Source organism: Archocentrus centrarchus, chromosome 24, assembly GCF_007364275.1.
Source record: "Archocentrus centrarchus isolate MPI-CPG fArcCen1 chromosome 24, fArcCen1, whole genome shotgun sequence".
Classification (NCBI taxonomy): domain Eukaryota; kingdom Metazoa; phylum Chordata; class Actinopteri; order Cichliformes; family Cichlidae; genus Archocentrus; species Archocentrus centrarchus.
The window spans coordinates 14,467,898-14,486,964 of record NC_044369.1 but is presented as its reverse complement, the minus strand read 5'-3'; the positions used below and the strand labels follow the sequence as shown (position 1 = coordinate 14,486,964).

At 40.3% G+C, this 19,067-nt stretch overlaps 1 protein-coding gene and 1 non-coding gene across 7 annotated transcripts in view; both read right to left on the bottom strand.

Annotated features, from left to right (window-relative positions):
• The window catches only part of utrn (utrophin), a 187,694-nt gene extending 172,105 nt beyond the window's left edge, over positions 1-15,589 (bottom strand). For 4 of the 6 annotated variants that reach the window (XM_030722455.1, XM_030722453.1, XM_030722452.1 and 1 more), the window contains exons 1-2: positions 15,165-15,589; positions 13,793-13,943 (exon numbers count right to left, since the gene is read on the bottom strand). In XM_030722455.1, the coding sequence (XP_030578315.1) occupies positions 13,793-13,865 (73 nt within the window). In that variant the 5' untranslated portion in view covers positions 13,866-13,943; positions 15,165-15,589. Of the gene's footprint in view, positions 1-1,378; positions 1,560-13,792; positions 13,944-15,164 lie in introns of those variants that run through there. The other 2 variants (XM_030722456.1, XM_030722454.1) reach the window with 2 other exon arrangements.
• Positions 15,590-18,146: 2,557 nt separating this feature from the next.
• trnal-uaa (transfer RNA leucine (anticodon UAA)) lies at positions 18,147-18,229 on the bottom strand. Its single transcript has one exon. It is a non-coding gene; the product is annotated as a tRNA-Leu (tRNA).
• Positions 18,230-19,067: the final 838 nt, after the last annotated feature.

The following is a 19,067-nucleotide window of genomic DNA, read 5'->3' as shown; positions in this document are numbered from 1 at the left end:
AGCCCAAGGTTTTCTCAGCCAGTGTTTCTGTAAAGGCTTAACATGCATGTTTGGCCAGTGAATGAGCACAGCTAACTTGCCAACAACACAGCTCCTGCATTAGCTGAAGTGTCTGGAAGGGTAATTGAAAGAAGAAGAGAAAAAAGGAAAAAAAAAAAGAACAGAACTAGGATGAGTGTCTGGCTGCACCAAAAATAATGAGACTGAAAGCGTGCCTTTCTCAGATCATTGATGAAGCATTAAACCAAGCTCTTGGCTCGGCTGCTTTACGGCTCACAAAAAAAGAAATCTTCACATGTTGAACTTCACCTTGATGGCTACCTGGAAGGAGCCTCGGCTATAGGCTATCCTGTCAGGAGAGAAACCACCCACAGCTGACTGAAAGGCTCTAATTCATATACAGGAAATACACACACTACAACAATCACCCCAGTAGGTTGTCATGTCGACTACTGTCCATCACACTCCGTCTTTCATACAGTGTACACATATGCCTGAACACTCCTACAGAAAAAATAAATAAATAAAAGCAAGAAAGCAACTCTGATTCAAAGTTTGCTGGCACAGATGTACATTATTTTGAATCTGTACTATCAGAGGAATGAATAGAATTCCTATAATTTCCTAAGCATTCCTCCTTCACCCCACTGGTCACTTGTCTAAGCTTGCCCCAGCCTGCACAGCTTTGTTGACACTCTTCCCTTGCCAAGATCTGGGAATTTGTAAGGAAAACACTCATAATGTCCAAAAGGATTAACCCAGATCCCCACTTACATTCTTCAAAACACCCCTGTGGTCTGCAGAGGTGCATGTAATTAGGGCTGAACTGAAACGGTGAAGCGAGGGGGTAGAGGAGTTTAGTGAAGTCAGACCGGGGTGACGAATTTTGTGCGGCAAGCTGGGTCACCCCACACAGCAGAGATTTAACAAGCAAATTTTAAACCGCCTGTACTGCTTGTAAAAATAAATGCAATAAATGTGAAGGAACTGGATTGGTTTCAGCTCCACCTGAGCAATTTCCAGCAGTCCAAACACATATTTTTGTATGCTGGTGCAAGATATGTTAAAATCTTTCCACTAGAAATAAAAATGAATTTCCAAAAACTCTGACCTTTGGTAAACCCTGTAGCATCTGCCAGCATGAGAAAGGAAAACAGAAAGAGGACAATTAGCTTGAGCCAATAATATCTCATTTTCATGGCACACTCCCCAGTCTATCCAGCCACTTAATATCTTGCATACACCTTGCTCAGGTTGCACAAGAGCACTAAAAATATGCACTAGGTAAAAGAAAGGTCTGCAGTCTTAGTCCACCACACCTGCGACACACCTAACTGCCATCAAACTACAGGACTGCACGCCTGTCAAAAGTTCCTACCTCTGAGTTTGAGTCCATGCTCTGCCATCTCTTACCAGAGGCGGCCACAGTGCTCAACATAAGAAACAGCAGAAGTCAAATAAAAAGCTGGAGGAAATAGTCCAAGAGTATCAGCGCAAAACAGAATTTGATATTCCTGCCTCCCTCTTCTTGTCTCTCCTCTGCCTCTGTCACTCCTTGACCACAGAGGGAGGAACAGATCAGAAGAATGCAGCAACAGAGAGAGAAAGCGAGGGGAGGGAAACCGGGACACCGTCAGGGAAAGGGAAAGTGGTTAGAGCAGAGCGAAACAGGACAGGGCAAGCCAAGAGTGGGGAGTCATGATGCATCGTGGGATAGGGGATGAACACAGATGAACACTGTTCGGCATCACTCCAGCATGCAACAGGACAGAATCCAAGTGTGGGGAAAGAAAAAAGACAAAACGAGGCATATCAGGCAGAGACTGGCACACAAACATAGACACAACACAGGATGATAGCGGAGGCGATGCGGTGGGGCAGAGGCATTAACTTTTCGATCTGCATTGGCTGGAAATCTACACAACTCAAACTAGGGTTGGAACTGAATACAAGACCAATTTTAACACAACACAGAGGAGCTAAAGTGACTCAGTTATGTGAACATGTTGGCAGCCTTTACTCCCGTCTTATCAAGAGGTGGTGTAAGATCTGTAGTGAATGTAAACATCTGTATCATCTGCAGAGATTAGCGCAGTTACTTTTAAATAGAGTGGGAGTCTATTAAAAAGTCTATTTTGGATACAGCACAAGTGAGACATCACTCTCCATTTCACTGTACCTATAAATCACAACAGTACTGCTGATCAGCGCAGTCTTCTGCTGTATGATGGTTGACTGGCTAGATAAGGAGCCATACAACCCAGGGATGCTAAAGTTCCAGGGTAGCACATTCACACAAACAAACAATATGCACACTAAAAATAAAATACAACATAAAGAGACATTGCATAAAACCACAGGAAGGAAGAAAAAAAAAAAATGAAGGGTGACGCTCAGAATTTTGCTGCTGCAGGTATGAAAAAGAGCAGCAATCAATGCTGCGTTTTAGGTTAACCAAGACAAGCTTACCTAAATCAAGACTACTTTCCTGCTTTCCTTTTCTTCTGAAAAAGTTACGCTTTCTCCACGACATCCATTTACTCAAATTCATGACAGAAGTAAAGGTTTTTTTTTTTAAAAATAAAATAAAATAAAATACAATGGAGAGAAACTAAGAGAAAGAAAAGGAAAACAAGTAATCCGGAACAGGAAGACAAGGTAGTGGCAGTGGCGGTGGCAGTGGGTGGTGGGAGAGTGAGTGAGTAAGAGAGAGAGAAAAAGAACAAAAAAGAAAGAGGAAGTAGAGGTGTGAGCGCGTTTATCGATGACGCTCAGTGGGTTTACGTGGGGTGCAGGGCCGGGCAGTCTGATGTGACATAACGTACACATTCACACACAAGGCTGAGAAGAAGAAAAAAAAAGCGTGAGAAAAACGAGGAATGATTTAGAGTGCTAATTAAATAATTAATAGGCAAGTAAAAGGTCACAGAGGGTTGTGTATGAATGTGAGCTGTATGCTTTGTGAACTGACAGCTGATTCTCCCCTGAAAACACACACAGACACACACACACACACACACACTACACTGCTGGAAGCAACAACTCTCATTCAAATAAACATGACCCAGAGTGACCTTAACTGAGAGTGCCTCAGCAGTATGCTTTGGGGTTAAGAAAGCCACCTTTTTTGCTTTTGGTTTACATCAAAGTGAAGTAATCAATGTCCTGACTCACAGAAAAACAGAAGTATTGCAGCAGAGCTAAAGCTGAGATGTGGCTTCTGACATTCACTGAAGGTCTATCAGCCAGGGCAATGGAGCAGGGAACAGGGAAAAAGGCAGAGTCCATTTGCTCATTGATATATTTAGTCAATGAGGGGCAACTGAACAAACAGCTCTATTCTCACACAGTGAGAGTGAAAAAAAAAGAAAATAAAATAAACAAAGCGAGAGAGAGACATGAGGGAGGGTGGAAGGAGAGGGAAAGGAAAAGAGAGAAAGTGTATTTTCCTCTGTTTTGTTTTCTGTTTTCCTTTCCTTAACAGAGAGGAAGTAGAAAAGGGATACCAGCTCGGCCCACCCGTGACCAGCTTCCAGAGTCTGACTAAATTAAATCCACTTCCTTCCACAGAGAGTTGCGGCAGCTGGTCTGGTCACAACTCAGAGAAATGAAATGGTTTGGGTCAGGCTGGCTTTGGCAGTGAGTGAAGGAAGCGGACACCAAAAGGAAGTTTCCACTAGGGTGCGTCAGTCAGAGAGAGGCATCCTCCCCGGTCCGTCCATCTTCACACGCTATCCCCAGAGCATCATCAAGCTGCTTCACTAAAGCATATTTTTACCAAAGGTGGCAAAAGTACTGACATTCTGTACTTAAGTAGAAGTACAAGTACTTGTGTTAAAAAATACTTTGGTAAAAGTTGAAGTACTGGTTCAATTTCTTTACTTAAGTAAAAGTAAAAAAGTACAGGCTCTGAAATGTACTCAAAGTAAGAAAGTAAAAGTAGCTCTTTGGAGGACGTTTCTACCAGCCATTTTTGTGTAAAGCTAACCGAACCTCATTATATATTACGTGAGAACACAAATGTTATTCCAATCTAAATTTTAATCCTAATGAATGCACTCAGCTTGAATCGGTTATGTAGGACACAAACTGTGAAAGGCAATTTAAACACAGTTGTAGTCTCTGTGTCCTCCATAGTAAAGGGTGACTGTGCCTCTACCTAAACACAAACATGAGGATACTCAAGGGTTACAGTGGGATTCAGAAGGTGGAGGAACCCTAAGCTGTAGCGGCTCTGCATGGAGAGAAGAATGATAACTTTGTATTGTGTGTAAATGATGTTGATGTGCAGGCTGTGATCAGCTGCTGCTGCTGCTGCTCTGAGGTTTACTGCTCTGTGTGGATGAACTGTATTCACAAAGATGTAACCCAGTATTTCACAGCTATCTGAGCTGATCTCCATCCCCTACACTGACAGCATGCAGGCTATATAAATGTTGGATTCAGTGAATGAATCTCAGCATCAGCAGCTTTGATTCAAACTCATCTCTGCTACACTGATGTAACCTGTAACTCCACCATGACCATGATCACAGGCTCTGTACACCAGTCCAACACAGAGCTTTACTGTAAATACAGTACAACAAGCTAACCCGTTTATTAGATACTAAACTGCAGTATTTTCATACAATCTTTGAATTACACAAAGTCAGCATACTTCAGATTGTTTCGCAGTCCTTACCTTTAAATCTAACCTCTCTTCTTCCTCTCCTGTCCTCCTTCTTACATCTTTTTCCATCTCTGAGTGAACTTCTCTCTCTCTTTTCTCTCCCTGCAAATACAGCAGCTCTTCTAGCAAACTGACAAACTGCACACACCTTGTGTGTTTGCTGATATTTTTTGAGCATTTAGAAACGTTGCATTTACCTGCCACACGTGACTCCCTTTATGCTCGCTCCTCTTCAGTTGCGCTAGCTAAGCTGTTTACATCCCGCGAGCACAGCTTACGGAATCAGTCCGGCCCACTGTAACCCCTGATTATAGCGCTATAAATGACACATTAATTACATGGGTTTGCGTATTTAATCCCTTTGTACCCGATAAGCCCCGGTGATGAAGGATACGCAGTACGATTGTCTCTTATGTGTTATTATTCCTCCATTTAGCCTCAGATCGTTTGATGTTTGAAGGGGCACTGAGTGGAAATGCAAACTTCTCTCTGACATGTTAAAAAGTAACGAGTCTGTTTTGAAAATGTAATAAGTAGAAAGTACAGATACTTGTGTAAAAATGTAGGGAGTAAAAGTAAAAAGTAGTCAGAAAAATAAATACTCAAGTAAAGTACAGATACCTGAAAAATGTACCTAAGTACAGTAACGAAGTAATTTTACTTCGTTACTTCCCACTTCTGATTTTTACACACACACACACACACACACACACACACACACACACACTATATCTAAACACCACTTTTGACTAGAGACTGGAAGAAATGAATGAAACCCTTCCATGTCTCACCACAAATAGTCCTAAATTTACATGACAATGAGAAAATTGTTTGCTGGATATTTGCCAGTATTTGAGCTTGAGTAATTAGACAATTACTGATAAAACTTGGTATGACTAACTCATAGCCATACATTAGGTCAAGAGCTCTGACCCCAGCTCTAAATGACCTGGGGTCCACTTTATAAAAAAAGACATAGGATCTCTCGTACATGCGTATGTAAACATAAGGGTCGATAATGGCAAGCATAATAAAAATTAGATTTGCTAAACATGCGTACATGCAAGGTTCCCTGGCTCAGCCTCCTAGTCCATCATTGAAACGGTTAATACAAAGCACCTCATGAATCTTTATGCATAGACTGTGGTTCATCCAATCATATTGTCCTTCTGCAGGTACAGTGCAGTCGTCCTGCAGCATTACACACAAGTGTCACCACAGTATTTTTATCTTTCCAGCAATCAGACTAATTGATGCACAGCTTCAATTAGTCTGATTATACAATACAGCCAATGATGCTCTAAAACAATCTATATACACAGATGATAATGATGTGCCAGATACCACAGCAATGGTCTTAAGTAGAACACATGTATGTTTCCAGTGCTCTCTGTGCCCCTGACAGCAGTCATGTTCACAAGATTGAACACAAAATGCAAATGAAAACTAACTAATCATATTTGGTGGTTTATGCACAGTATTATTAGAGCATTTGAAGCACATGATATTGATTTTATCAGTTAACCATGTCAAAGTGAAGTGAAAAGGCATATTCATGCTTAATATCAGCAAAAGGCAAGCCAGCTGTGCATTAATCCTGCCACCTGCCACATTCTGGCGTCATCCTGCATTTCAGCTGCTGCAACCTACAGTGTCAGCAGCGTACAGTGCAGCCCTCTGCTCTGCACTCCGGGGATAGATAATCACAGGAAGACAGCAAAATACTGATTGGATTTTATTTTGAGATTTAATTCGGCTTATATCTATAGTGCTGTGACTCACCGGCACAAACAATACCGCTGATTTGAATGTTTATGATAAAGCAGAAGTACAAGTAGCATATGACTTGCAAAGGGAAATTAAATGTATGAGTCGAGGTATCTATAAAGAGTCCTCGCGTTTAATTTTTATTGTCTGGCACCAATTCACCGACCCAACATCTGTGTCGCCGGTTTCACCGGCCAAAATGTTTGCACACGTGGGTCAGACCTTCTTTAGTGATCAAGTCTATTTTTATTAAAATCAAACTTTTGCATGGGAAGTCCCACACACCTCTTTCAGGCCTTAATGTTATATTATATATTGTATTAATGCTTTATTTATTCAACAAACCACAGTCTCAGCTGTGTTTTCAGTGTTCCAGTGTTTCTGACTGTGTATTTCCAGTATTGGGGAATTTTGCTTGTTTTTGGACATAAGCTACAAAAGTTTGCTAATGTAACTTATTGACCTGCAGTTCCCATCAATGCAAGAGCACCAAGAGCAGCACCTACTGTATGCAGCTCTGCTGTCTCCATTTATGCTACACAGTGTGTTAGTGGGTGAAAAGGTCTATGCTGCCCAACTGTCAAGTCAAACTAGATTCTGAAGCTATACAATCATTGAGCATGCAGCTCAGACAGATCATAAAATGAGCCCAACTAACAACTCTTCTACGCTGACAGAAAATCCCCAAAAGGAAACTTCAACTCTGCTGTCACTCTTTGATGCTGATGTGCTGCAGGAGTTTGGTGATGAAATAGTGCAATTAACTTTGTGTTTGTTCCCCCTTTCCTTCAGCCTCCCTTCCTATTATTCCACGCTGATTTTAGTTTGCGAGTCTCACCAGTCACGAAACAGCAACAGTCATGTGGCTTAATCAGACCCCAACGTGTTATGGACTTCTCTGGCTTCTTCTTTTTCTTTAAACCACAAATGGGTTCTCCTTTAGTGATTATGTGTTCATGATTATTATCTCAACACATCACACATCAGACACTAAAGCATATAATTGCACAATGCCTTGAACTTTCATTCAAATCCTTTAACAAAGTGGATTCTTATGTGTAGATCCTCGAGTCAGTCCTTTCCATCGCTACTAGGCCCTCTATTTATTTTTTGTTTTGTTTTAGTAAATCCTGTCATGCAAAAGGTCAGAAAGGAGCCTAGGCAACATAGCTTTCTAGCCATAATGAGCTTGGAAAAAGGGGCAGAAAGGAGGACTTAAATGGGAAGTGCTTGCTGTGGAAAAAGGAGAATCACAGGACGAGGGGAAAAAACTGGTCTGTGAGCGTTGAACAACCATAGGAACATTTAAGACTGATGATTTTCTGCCATTCCCAGTGTGGTCTTGAAGAGTTTGTCATCTGGGCTGGGCGGGGTGTCTGTATGCTACTTGCACATGTACCAAAGAGGCAGAGTCCCACAGACAACCACACCCAGGGGAGATGCTTTGGCTCAGGCATTCATTCCCAAATTTCCAGCCAGGATTTTGCTAAGTTAAGTTTCCTCCCATTTCCCAAGCAGCCAGATTAAGCTACAATAAAAGACACTAACACAAACACAGAGAGACTTGTGTGCCCATATACAGTGAACATACATCTTTTTCTAAGTGGAATACGCACACGGAAACTCTCACTGACCCAAACAAGACTGGGAGGCTCTAAAACAAGAGGCAAAGAAACAATTCAGGTCATCACATTGCATCAAGAGGCGGCCACAGTGAAAGCTCCTTTGTTTTGATTTGTATTCCATGCTACCCACACATGCAAACACACACCCATTATAACAATTCTGCATGCATATCAGTGCATTCCCAGTTTGAAAAGTTTTTTTTTTTTTTTAAGTCATAGCAAGGCTATGACATGATAACAGGAATGAGACACACTCCAGGAAGTCTTAATGTTTCACCCATTTACTTCTCAACAAGTAACCCCTGCCCACACAGGCATACACAGAACAACTGAAATACTCAGTACGCCCAGCTCCAAGAAGCCAAGGCTTGAATTAAGGATGTGTGACATGTAGCTGAGCTAGTATGGTGACAAATCACACCCTCTACACCACCCATTTGGTGACATTCACATTCCTGTTCTCTTGTCCAAAACAAGAATATGTTTTAAATTGTGTCACACCCAAGGGTAAGCAGATGATCCATACAGTAGCTCATTGTGTTTATAAAGCTGATGGTTAAACTTTTCATTTCAACCAATTGAACAAATTTTTTCTCATTTGTAAAATGTTAGATATACTGTACAAAAGAAAAAGAAAAAGAACAGAACAGCAACAAAGCACAGGAACCAAGTAGGATACGCTTCATCAACTAATTTCAAAACACTACTCACTCAAAAAGGTGCAAAGCACCCAATGATTCTCCAGTATATTGTCTACAACTTATTCAGATACTATTATAGCACATAAGAAATCAATACTGATAAGTGAAGAGCAGAACAAAAAAGCAGAAACAACAGAGAAGAACAAGACCAGGTCACGTACTGACTCAGGTTTTAGAGGAGACTCTTCCACAAAGCTCTCAAGTGACGAATCAACAGAGACAGCAAAGGATCGGGTGATTGTTTCTCACCTCATTACTGCGTGATGGCTGTTAAGCAACAGTCCCTGACCCTGTGAATGATATACGACCTTTAACATTTGTATGCACTCTGGAATGGAAAGAGGGAAGGAGCATTCACAGACAGGATGTATAGGTAAAACTTGAGGGGTTATAAGGTAATCCAGCTGTAACTTTTCAAAGTAAGTGTGTGTAACCATCCTTTTAGCTCATTCAGAACTAATGTGTGATGTGGCAAACCACAAAATTAGCAGTTTGCCATATACAGTACAGCCTATTCGGTCAGCTGGAGGGCAGCAGCTAGTGATTATTTTAATTACAGAACCTATTACCCTAAATTCCAGCTTCACATGTTTATTCTTGGACTTTACTAGAGTAGTTTTGCATGATGAACAGTTTAACATAATCTTTATTTACAACAAACCGGCCTTGTTGCAGCCCCTCAGTTCATGCCCTGTGTGAAACAGGCCACCATTTACACCAACTTTCTGCTGATTGGCTGTCCAGCATTAGAGAAGCCAGATCTGTGTACCCAGGATCAATAATAAGCACTTTCGTTGACATCATACTGATCCAAGAGCAGAAAAAAACTGTTGGAAAGTGTTAAGAGTAGTTTGAAGCCTGAGCTTTATACTCTTTTTTTTCCCCCACATGTGTGAGGAGGTACACTCACAGTGAGAACAGGGAAAGGAGAAACTAGCATGACTGTAAATGACAGCAATAGCCATTCATTCATTTTCTTAACTGCTCATTCATCTTCAGTTTGTGGGGGGGTGAAGCCTATCCTAGCTGAATGGCAGCTGTAGGGTAGATGGTGTCAGGGACCAACGATGGTTAAAGTGAATTGTGACAGCTCGCCAATCAAGGTGACATTTTTTTTTAATCTAATTTTTCCATTGATGCATTAAGTTAATAGTCATTGTTCTGAGATTCATAATAAATTAAATTTGTAAAACCCTAATTTCATGTTGCTTTGAAGTTTGTGCGTGTGTGTGTGTGTGTGTCATGCTCATCATGAAATGAGAGAAAACAGGAGGAGGATATTTGTCACAGCTGGATTGATTTTTAAATTAAGATGCGCTCTCATCTCCATAACTTTTTTCCCACCAGGTGTTTTTATCTGTGGAAAACTCTGAAGAACTGTAGGTCTAAGTTTAAAAATTAAAGAGCAGGTTAATGTCATGACTTAACATCATAGCTGAAATCCAGCCACTTATGTTCACTAATTATGGTTGTCTAAATCAGTATTATATGTCAACATGTAAACATTTCTTCATGCTGGAAGTGAGAAATGAGCTCCCACTGTGCCTGTTTCTCTTCAATTGTGCACTCTGTTTGGGGCTTGTTTGGGCCAGACATTTTTACAACAGCGCAACCACGAGGCAGGCTCCTCTGCCACCAGGCAACAATGCCATTGGCAATACCACAGGGGTGGGAGTGGGGGGGGAAGGGGGGGGGGGATTTTTGGTAACATTATTATTTATTTTACTAATAAATTTCCGTAACCTTGTAGTCACTTGTATATTCATGTGTAAGCCTACCTGGGCTTACAAGCCTAATGTTACCTTACACATAAAAGAATGATTCTGCAGGTTATTAATTTAACACTGATAGTGGATCAGTCCTCAGTATTGGCAAATAACTGAAACCAAGGTATGTGTATCAGATCTAAACTGGAAAAAGTTTGATCAATGCATCTCTAGTAGATATATTTACCTGCTTCATCAGCTTTACACACTTCTAACCTGCACCCTGTTTCTTCTGTTTTTTTTTCTCCTTGATCCACTGCAAGCTTGCATAGTAACCTGACACACTGAACCACCTCCCCATGCCGCTCAAGAGACATGAGTGTGCATTTGTCTGTGACTATCTAGTTAGGTCATAGGAAACTTAGAAACACGCATGCCTAAAACTACATTGCTGGAAAACAAACCAGCTGAAATAACAAACATGAAGCTTCCAAATAACCGAATGTGCTCACTCTCTCTGCAAGATCAGGATGACCGCCGCTAACTTTCTGACAGTCACTAATGGTGACAAAAAACAGAGAGTCTCCTGTCTGAGTGCTCCGCTGTTGGCTATAAATTCTCCAAACCTTTCAAACATGCCCACATGGTGGCCAGCATGGAGATTAACAAGCGTGCTAATGCTCGTCTTCTCAGCTGCAAAAACATCCCTCCACCTGCTCACCACACGCACGCACTCACCTGCTTGTCAGTCATTTCTAATAGCCTAAGTTTCAGTGCTGTGGAGGTTTTTTTCTCATCATGACAGACACCACATGAAACAAACTCAAGACTTGGATGGATGTCTAAGGATCACTGTTAACAATCAGCCTCACTAGTTTACAAAAGACATCGTAATTTGTAAACCCATAAAGGGTTTGCTGAAGGGAAAGAAAAAAAAAAAAAAAAAAAAAGACTTTTTATTGATCAGGGTTGACTAATGTCTATTCCACATGACATTTTAATCACTGTTTAACTTGCAGCCATTTTTTGCTCGGTCTGAAAGCATTCACATATTCTCTGAATTATAAAACAGAACACCTAATTTCTGGCATATTTCTGTGAGCATACCAACTATACACACACACACCACAACTTTCCACTGTCAAAGTGAAGATAAGAAACACTTGTGCCAAGGCTTACAGGTTACCTTGACGTACATGTGTGTTGTTGTATTTGGTGAGTCGTGTTTGTGTGCAGCTATGCTCCATGCTAAATTTTCCCCTTTTAGGGTTGCTAGGGAAACCTGAATCTTTGTGAGAAAAGCATTGTGGTCTGGAGACAAGCATTATAAATTACAAACTCCAACGGCACAGTGGAATTCCTGGCATGGAATCCCACCAGTGCTGTGAGGCTGGGTGGGTGAGGAAAGCTGGCATGTGGACTGGCCTCTTTTTACTGTATTTAACAGTCTACAGCAGGGATGGGGAGTTAGAAGAGGGGCCCAGCCATGTTGGAACCCAGAACATCCCAAAAGAATATGTTGCATGCACTGTATTTATTTTTTATTTTGGTATTAGATAAAGCAGTTTAACTACACGTTTAATCCCTGAGAAGAAGGAGGAGTGCAATTTTACCAATACATTTCAGTTTTTCCACATTATAAAAAGAAACCTATGGGCATGGCTCGTTGGGACTACACTGTAAGAAATAAACAACTTTATCCTGTAATTAAAAAGCAGGGATTATATGCATTTTATTTTTGACAGTTTAAAAAGCAGAATTGTCTTCTGTAAAAGAGGGGAAAAATAACTTCTGTTACTAAATTATATAACAACAACAACAAAAAAAAACTTTAATTTTATTATTTAACAATTACTTACTTATATACTTAAGTGTATGACAGGCCATGGTTTATGTCTTTGGCAGTAAGAAGACAGTAAAACTGATGAAAATAAGTTAAAGATCCAAACTTCTTACTTTCCTTCTTTGAAATTTCCATATTTTCCAAAGCCATCTAAAGGGCTGGACTGGACCCTTTGGCAGGCTGATTCTGGCACCATGTTTGACACCCTGTTTTAATGTTTTTCAGCAGTTCATCACTGTCTTCAAACATTTACCCACTTCAAAATTAATGTGGCAACAGATAAATACTTAAATCTGTAAAATAAATAAAATATATATATACACACACACACACACACACACACACAGAGATACAGGAATATTGATTCCTGATTGATTGATCAGCTGATCACAGTATTTGGTTGACATATTGATGCCCATCTCAGTTAACAGTGGAAATGGAAATGACATGAATTACATGCCAGTGATTTGGCGTCTTAAGCCAATTGTTGCTTTAACCTTAATTGACATAAAAGATCTATAACTTATAGCTCAGTTTTTGTTAAAGGCCAACAATCTGCATATGACAGTGTTGTATGCATAACTGTTACTGATACCCATTTGAGAGTGTTTGACATACCATGTATTGTTTTGTCTTCCACTCCAATTTCATTTGTCTTATAAGCTCATGTGACCTGGGTACCACCTTTAAAATGGGACTTCTTCAGCCTGATGTATAGGGATTCCCACATCCATTTGATAAATACAAACTGTAAAGTGTCAGACTTGATAAGATGATGAGCGCTTGTATTCTTCTTTCAGTTTGTCTTTTTAATTCAGTGACTTTTCACACCATCCCATTTTCTACTAAATGCACTGTTCAAAGAGCCAGCAATCAACTCCAACATCTTTAAATCAAGACGGGCACACACATCAGTGCATTATCCTCTAATTACCCTAAATTAAATCAACTGAAGCACTCTAACTAGAATAACAACTTGTTTGTAAGCTTCGCCCCCTCTGAGGGTGGCATCTACAAAATATTAACCTATGGAATGGAATGATCCACAGAGAAAGATCAGTGGGTGTGGCTCTCTCTAAACCCATCCCTGCATTCTTTTCCTCCCCCTTTTCTCCTGACAGTCACTTTCCCTCTTACTTTCTCTTTCTCCTTGCAAAGGTGTTACAGTGAACCATCTCCTGTCCTCATTAGGCCTGTGTTGTTTGCTGTGCCTCTCTTCCCCTGCCTCCATGGGAACTGAGGTTAACCACGCACAACAGGATTTCTGGCTTTGTCACCGTTTCCTTTCAGTGACTACCCCAAGTTCACGTAAACTGTTGCCTTGTGCTATTTATGTGACATTTTGTTAAAAGAACAGTGAAAGCACTGACAACCTTTGGACTTGCATGCTCTGCTTAATGTGTTCACTTTAGGGAACATCAAGTACTGGCCATAGCAGCAAAATACCAATACAAACAATGGCCAAAACTATCAAAACATACCAGCTCTTGATTTGATTTTGTCGTTGAACTCTTCGTTAGCTCCTCCGCCAGCGATGTCTCCGGGTGACGCCATTGTAGCCAATTAATCCAGTGCTATATGAGGTGAAATTGTGATACACTTCCAGGACTCTTAGCAGCCCTCTTTCTGCACCTGTAAGGAATAAAATGGAAACTCAAACTCCATACTCACTCAAAAAAAAACAAAAAAAAAACCCCAAAAATAACAAGTTTACTTCTTAAAGCAGCTCTTTGTTGTTTTCATATGACATTTAGCAGAAGACACAAAGTTCAAGCCACAAATGGCCAGACCAAGGGTCACAAACCTGGCACGTGGATGTCACAAGAACAAACAAGGTGGTTTTACAGCATGTGATTAGTCTGCCAATCTGGGCACTGATTTATGTTTAATTAACTCCTTAACTGACCATTAAAATGTGGACTTAAACCATGGCTTAGGAGCAATCTTGATACTGATATCTGAGTCTAACACAACCAAGACATCCAACTGAAGGGAAACTGCCCCCCCCCCCCCCACCCCCACACGCAGTTTGGATCTCATGGGAAAAATCTTCAGTGAATACTTCAGCTGGTCATCTCAATTTCCCAGCTTATATTTCTGAGTCATGTTGCAGCTTTGGAGACCCCTTTTTTTTGTCTAGCTTATGCTTGTGGTCTGCTTCACTTCAGGGTATCCTTTCATTATAAACTCAACCACTTTCCCTTCCAGAATAGCTTACCAGTTTTTTCTCCCTTACAGTGCTTAGTGAGTTACAGTTCTTGAGGGATGATGTAAGACCCAAAAATAACAACTGTAAACTCAAGAAAAAGTCAGTCTCATCTATCTTGCAGCTATGTTAAATTTCAGTTCCTCTCTCTGTAAATGAAGTAGTGTTGACAACGAGGGCAAAACAACTGAGATGATACAAAATCTCAGTTGCACCACCTCACAAGGGTGGTGCAGAAGTTTCTAGCTTTGCCAGGGTGAACAGGACAAAAATGTAAATGAATGCAGCTTTAAAGCATGCCCATGAATAATCTGACGGGATTAGCGCCTTCACAGCAAAACATACCAAGAGACTTTTAAACAGTGAATCAATGATAGCCTTGTCGTAGTTAATGTTTTATCTCTTAGGTATGATTGCGGCGTTCCAACCAGTTTAATATCTGGTTGGAGAGTGCACCACCACCCCAGCTAACTAACTGCAAGATTCAAACAGTGATTTCATTTTTTGGCAGTTTATTTCAACAGGTCATCTTTTAATAGATGGCTGTTTTTACCACTTAAATCCAGAAACAAACTTCACAATAAGGTACATGTATTTAATGACAAGCAGTACAAATCCGAGGCGTTTTCACGGATCCAATCACTCACCTCTGCTGTCACCAAGGGTCAGGAGACGTGTTCCCTCAAAGCAAGTCCAAAGCGTGTCGAGTACGGATGGACAAACAGAGTCGAATATATTAAAACTGAGCGGTTTTCATTAATTTAAGGCATTTTCTATAAGAAACGGAGGCGCTTTTCCTCACTAACTAGCGTTAAAACTTTGCTAACCTTAACTAAAGGGAACCGTCCGCGAGCGCATCCAGTCTCCGCAATGTGCCAAAAAAAAAAAGCTTCAAGAGACGCCTTTTGGCAACGCAAAGCAAAGTGAGGCTACCGCTGTCTTTAAAAGCACACGGCTGGCTGTCTCTTGTAAACGGATAGATGGTTATAGCATTTCACGGGTGAACGCCGCAGCGCTGTCCACTCAGGTCCCACAACTTTTGTTCCTGTTGCTTTTCTCCACTCTTTCTCCCTGTTACATTCACTGGCGTAAATAGCTGGCTAAATACAACGGAAATGCTAGCGCTGCCCTCCAAAGTAAAATAACAAGAGAACTATAGCAGTTCTTTGCAATATATTTGTTGTTATTTGAGGTTTGTAAATTTGCTAAATAATGTATCTGTAGACTGAAAATGACGTAGTCCACTGATTATTAATTCAACCCTGATTATTGACTCACGTCGCAACAACCATACCTTTATTTTGGAAGCTTAGATAGGAACCACATTGCCCCCTCTGGGTGACTTGATGATGGTCGCTAGCATGTCCCTCTGGCTGTAAAAGTTTTCCTGACTCTGAGATGGAAACATGGCGCGGTGGCCGTCACGTGATGTAATTCTAACAAAACCTATGACTCTCACGGGAAAACACAAACCTTTAATAGAAACACTGCCGTGCTTTAGGCACAGTTTCCAAGCGTTTTCCCCATAAAGGGAACGCAAACTGACTAAACGCAGCATATGAGTAATGTGATCCATTTTATTATTTCAGCTCTCTGCATTATTGGCTGCATTTAGGCACATAAACATTTGTTGCCTATACAAGGAGCCCCTACCAGTGTTTTATTATATGTGGTATTATATTATTGTGATGGATGCATTAAGTATCAGAGAGGCAGTTCATTGGCCCTATATTTTTGGATACTTTCATCTATAAAAACGAAATTTCTTGACAGATCAAGTAAATTATTTCAACTTTATTTATACAGCACCAAATCACAACAATCTCTTCAAAATGCTTTATATTATAAGGTAAAGACTGCAGTATTAAAGAGAAAAAACAAACAGCCCTAACTATAAGCTTTATCAAACAGGAAACGATTACTCGGCAAAATAGATAATAAGTATAGTCATGTACAAGGAAGAAGAACAGAATGTATAAGGTGAAAAGAAATAGAAAAGTGTCTCAAAGATGTATTTCCTGGGAGGATTAACTGCATTCCACTGCTGGCTGCTTATCACTGTTGAGTATTCCAGCCCATAAACAAATCCTGGGAATTTCTAGGCACCCTTTAGACAGGTACAGTATAAAATCCATGAAATGTGTATGTTTTGTTTTCTAACTTAGTTCAAAATCATTCATGTAACAAAACATGTCTTGCTATAAAACCAATCAATGTGAATTCCTTGTTTTTTTAGTGATTTCAATCAACACAAAAAACAACCTCTTTTTTTATAACTAACTTTATTCATATAGCAGCTTTGATGTACAAAACACAAACATGAGAAGAAAGGAAGCAAAAAATGAAATCACATTTAAAACATTAAAAAAAATGTCCAGAAATGACAAAGTAAGAATCAGGAAGATAATACCTATAAGAGCAACAATCATTACCAAACACACCCCTCCACCCCTGATGTATCAGGTTTCATGTTGTTATAGTGAGTTATGTTGGCCTGAAAACAACAACTTTTCCAGTGCCTGAGGGGACTGAATAATAGATTGGACCCCATTAGAAAGAGTCTCTGAGGCTTTGGAGATGCAGAGATGTTGATCTCCCATTGTATGCCCTCATCCTTCTCCCTCCTGCTTCTCAGTTGTCAGGGCTCTTTTGTGGATGCTTCCTCGCGCAGCCTAAAGAAGAGGCTCGGTTTCACAAATCGGTGCTCTATTAATGCCTCAAACACGTATCAAGTGACAGCATATGTATTTGTCAGTAAAAAGAGGGAGGAAGGGGAAAGAATAATAATGTGTAAAAATCGGAAATCTTGTGTATTTTAGGCCCCATTAACAACTTTTACACACAGTAATCCACTGTAATTTGTCCCCAAACTGCTACACGGTTTATAGTTATACACTCACCATGTTTGTGAAGTTGAAAAGGCTTTATAAGGCTTCTGTGATTCTGTATGACTAAAGTGCACCAAACTGTTGAGTACTGCTTGCAGCTATTTTCTGTCAAGCCTTTCCGGTGGCATATGCAGATGACTGGGTATCGATGAATCTAAGGCATCGCCCTGGCTGTGAAATTACAGGGGTGAGAGTGTGTAGGCCTCCTCTGGGCCACTGCTGGATGCCAGCCCAGAAACTACAAGAAGGCCTAAAAGTGCCCTCTCCTGAACAAACAGCGCAACTGCTCTAAAAGATTTAGCACATCTAAAAATGTGCTTTACTAGCAAGTAAGTAACCTATAGACAGATAATCAGAATTTAAAGAGGATATGAAATTGACTATTGTCTTCATGTATTCTCCCAGTAATGTTTGGGTACTATTATTATCACTAAATTGTTGGAAATATGTTAACTTAAAGCTAAAATGTCATTACCACCACAAATTAGATGGATTTTTTTTTTAAGTGAACTCATTGTAAAATGAAGAAATTGTTATGAAATAAAGTTTAAAACATCTCTGAGTTCCTTTCATTTGTTAGAGATAATACGATACTGTATAGGCAGCTATTACATCTGCATCTATGAGCGCATTTTCATTAACGTTCTTTCATTTGTCACGCCTCCGGTGGGAATGTGTCGTACTCGTTTCTGTGTTTGTGTTGAGTAACGTGATTCTCCAAATAAATCAACAAAATATTTTTACCAGGAGTGGGGTTCGAACCCACGCGGACATATGTCCATTGGATCTTAAGTCCAACGCCTTAACCACTCGGCCATCCTGGTGCACGCACGATATCTCACAGTATCCCCTCACTTGTAAAATCCAACATATTTGTATATCTCTGCCACATATCTATTCGAGATTTAGTCGTCAAATTAGCGCAAATCCAGTAATGCATAGCACCGTAAATCCACTAGATAAACAACACGGAACTAACGTCCCGGTCTAAGCGATGATACTAGCGTTGCTAGCAGCTTGTAGCCAACTCACTGTCATGCTAACGTCAAGCTCGATATCGAAAGCTTTAACTAAAACTATTGCCATCCCTAAGGTAGTGTTTTGGTAATAATAACAAAATAAAAAAAATACCAGCTTGCATAGTTGTGATAATTCCTATCATCTCTGTCGATTTCCTGTGAAGCGCTCTCTCGAACTAGAACCCGCATAATTACATTAGCATATATGCTAACCGGTAGCAGAAGTTATAGCAGGCATACAACTCCGCAACTTCTATACTGTAAATATATAGTCGCGTGTTTAGCTGCACAGTGCAGCCAAACAAAGCCTCGAGTCAAAGCGAAACAGCGATACTGCACAAAGAACCACTATTTTACGAAGTCGTGCAGAATAAGTTATCAAATAAAGTCAGTAAAAACTTCGGAGACTGAACGATGGCTCGTCTTGTTGGGTATCTGTGGACCTGAGAGGTAAACGAACCGGGCAAGCATCATCGAGGAAATTTAATTCTATATTTAAAAAAAAAAAAATCATAGTAATTTAGATGGCTACATTTACACTTTGGGTTGAATACTGTGCACCTATTTTGCATAATTAGAAAAAGCAAAAGGTAGCTAGACATTCTCAATGGTGTCATTTTGTTATCTGCTTAGTCAGACTCCA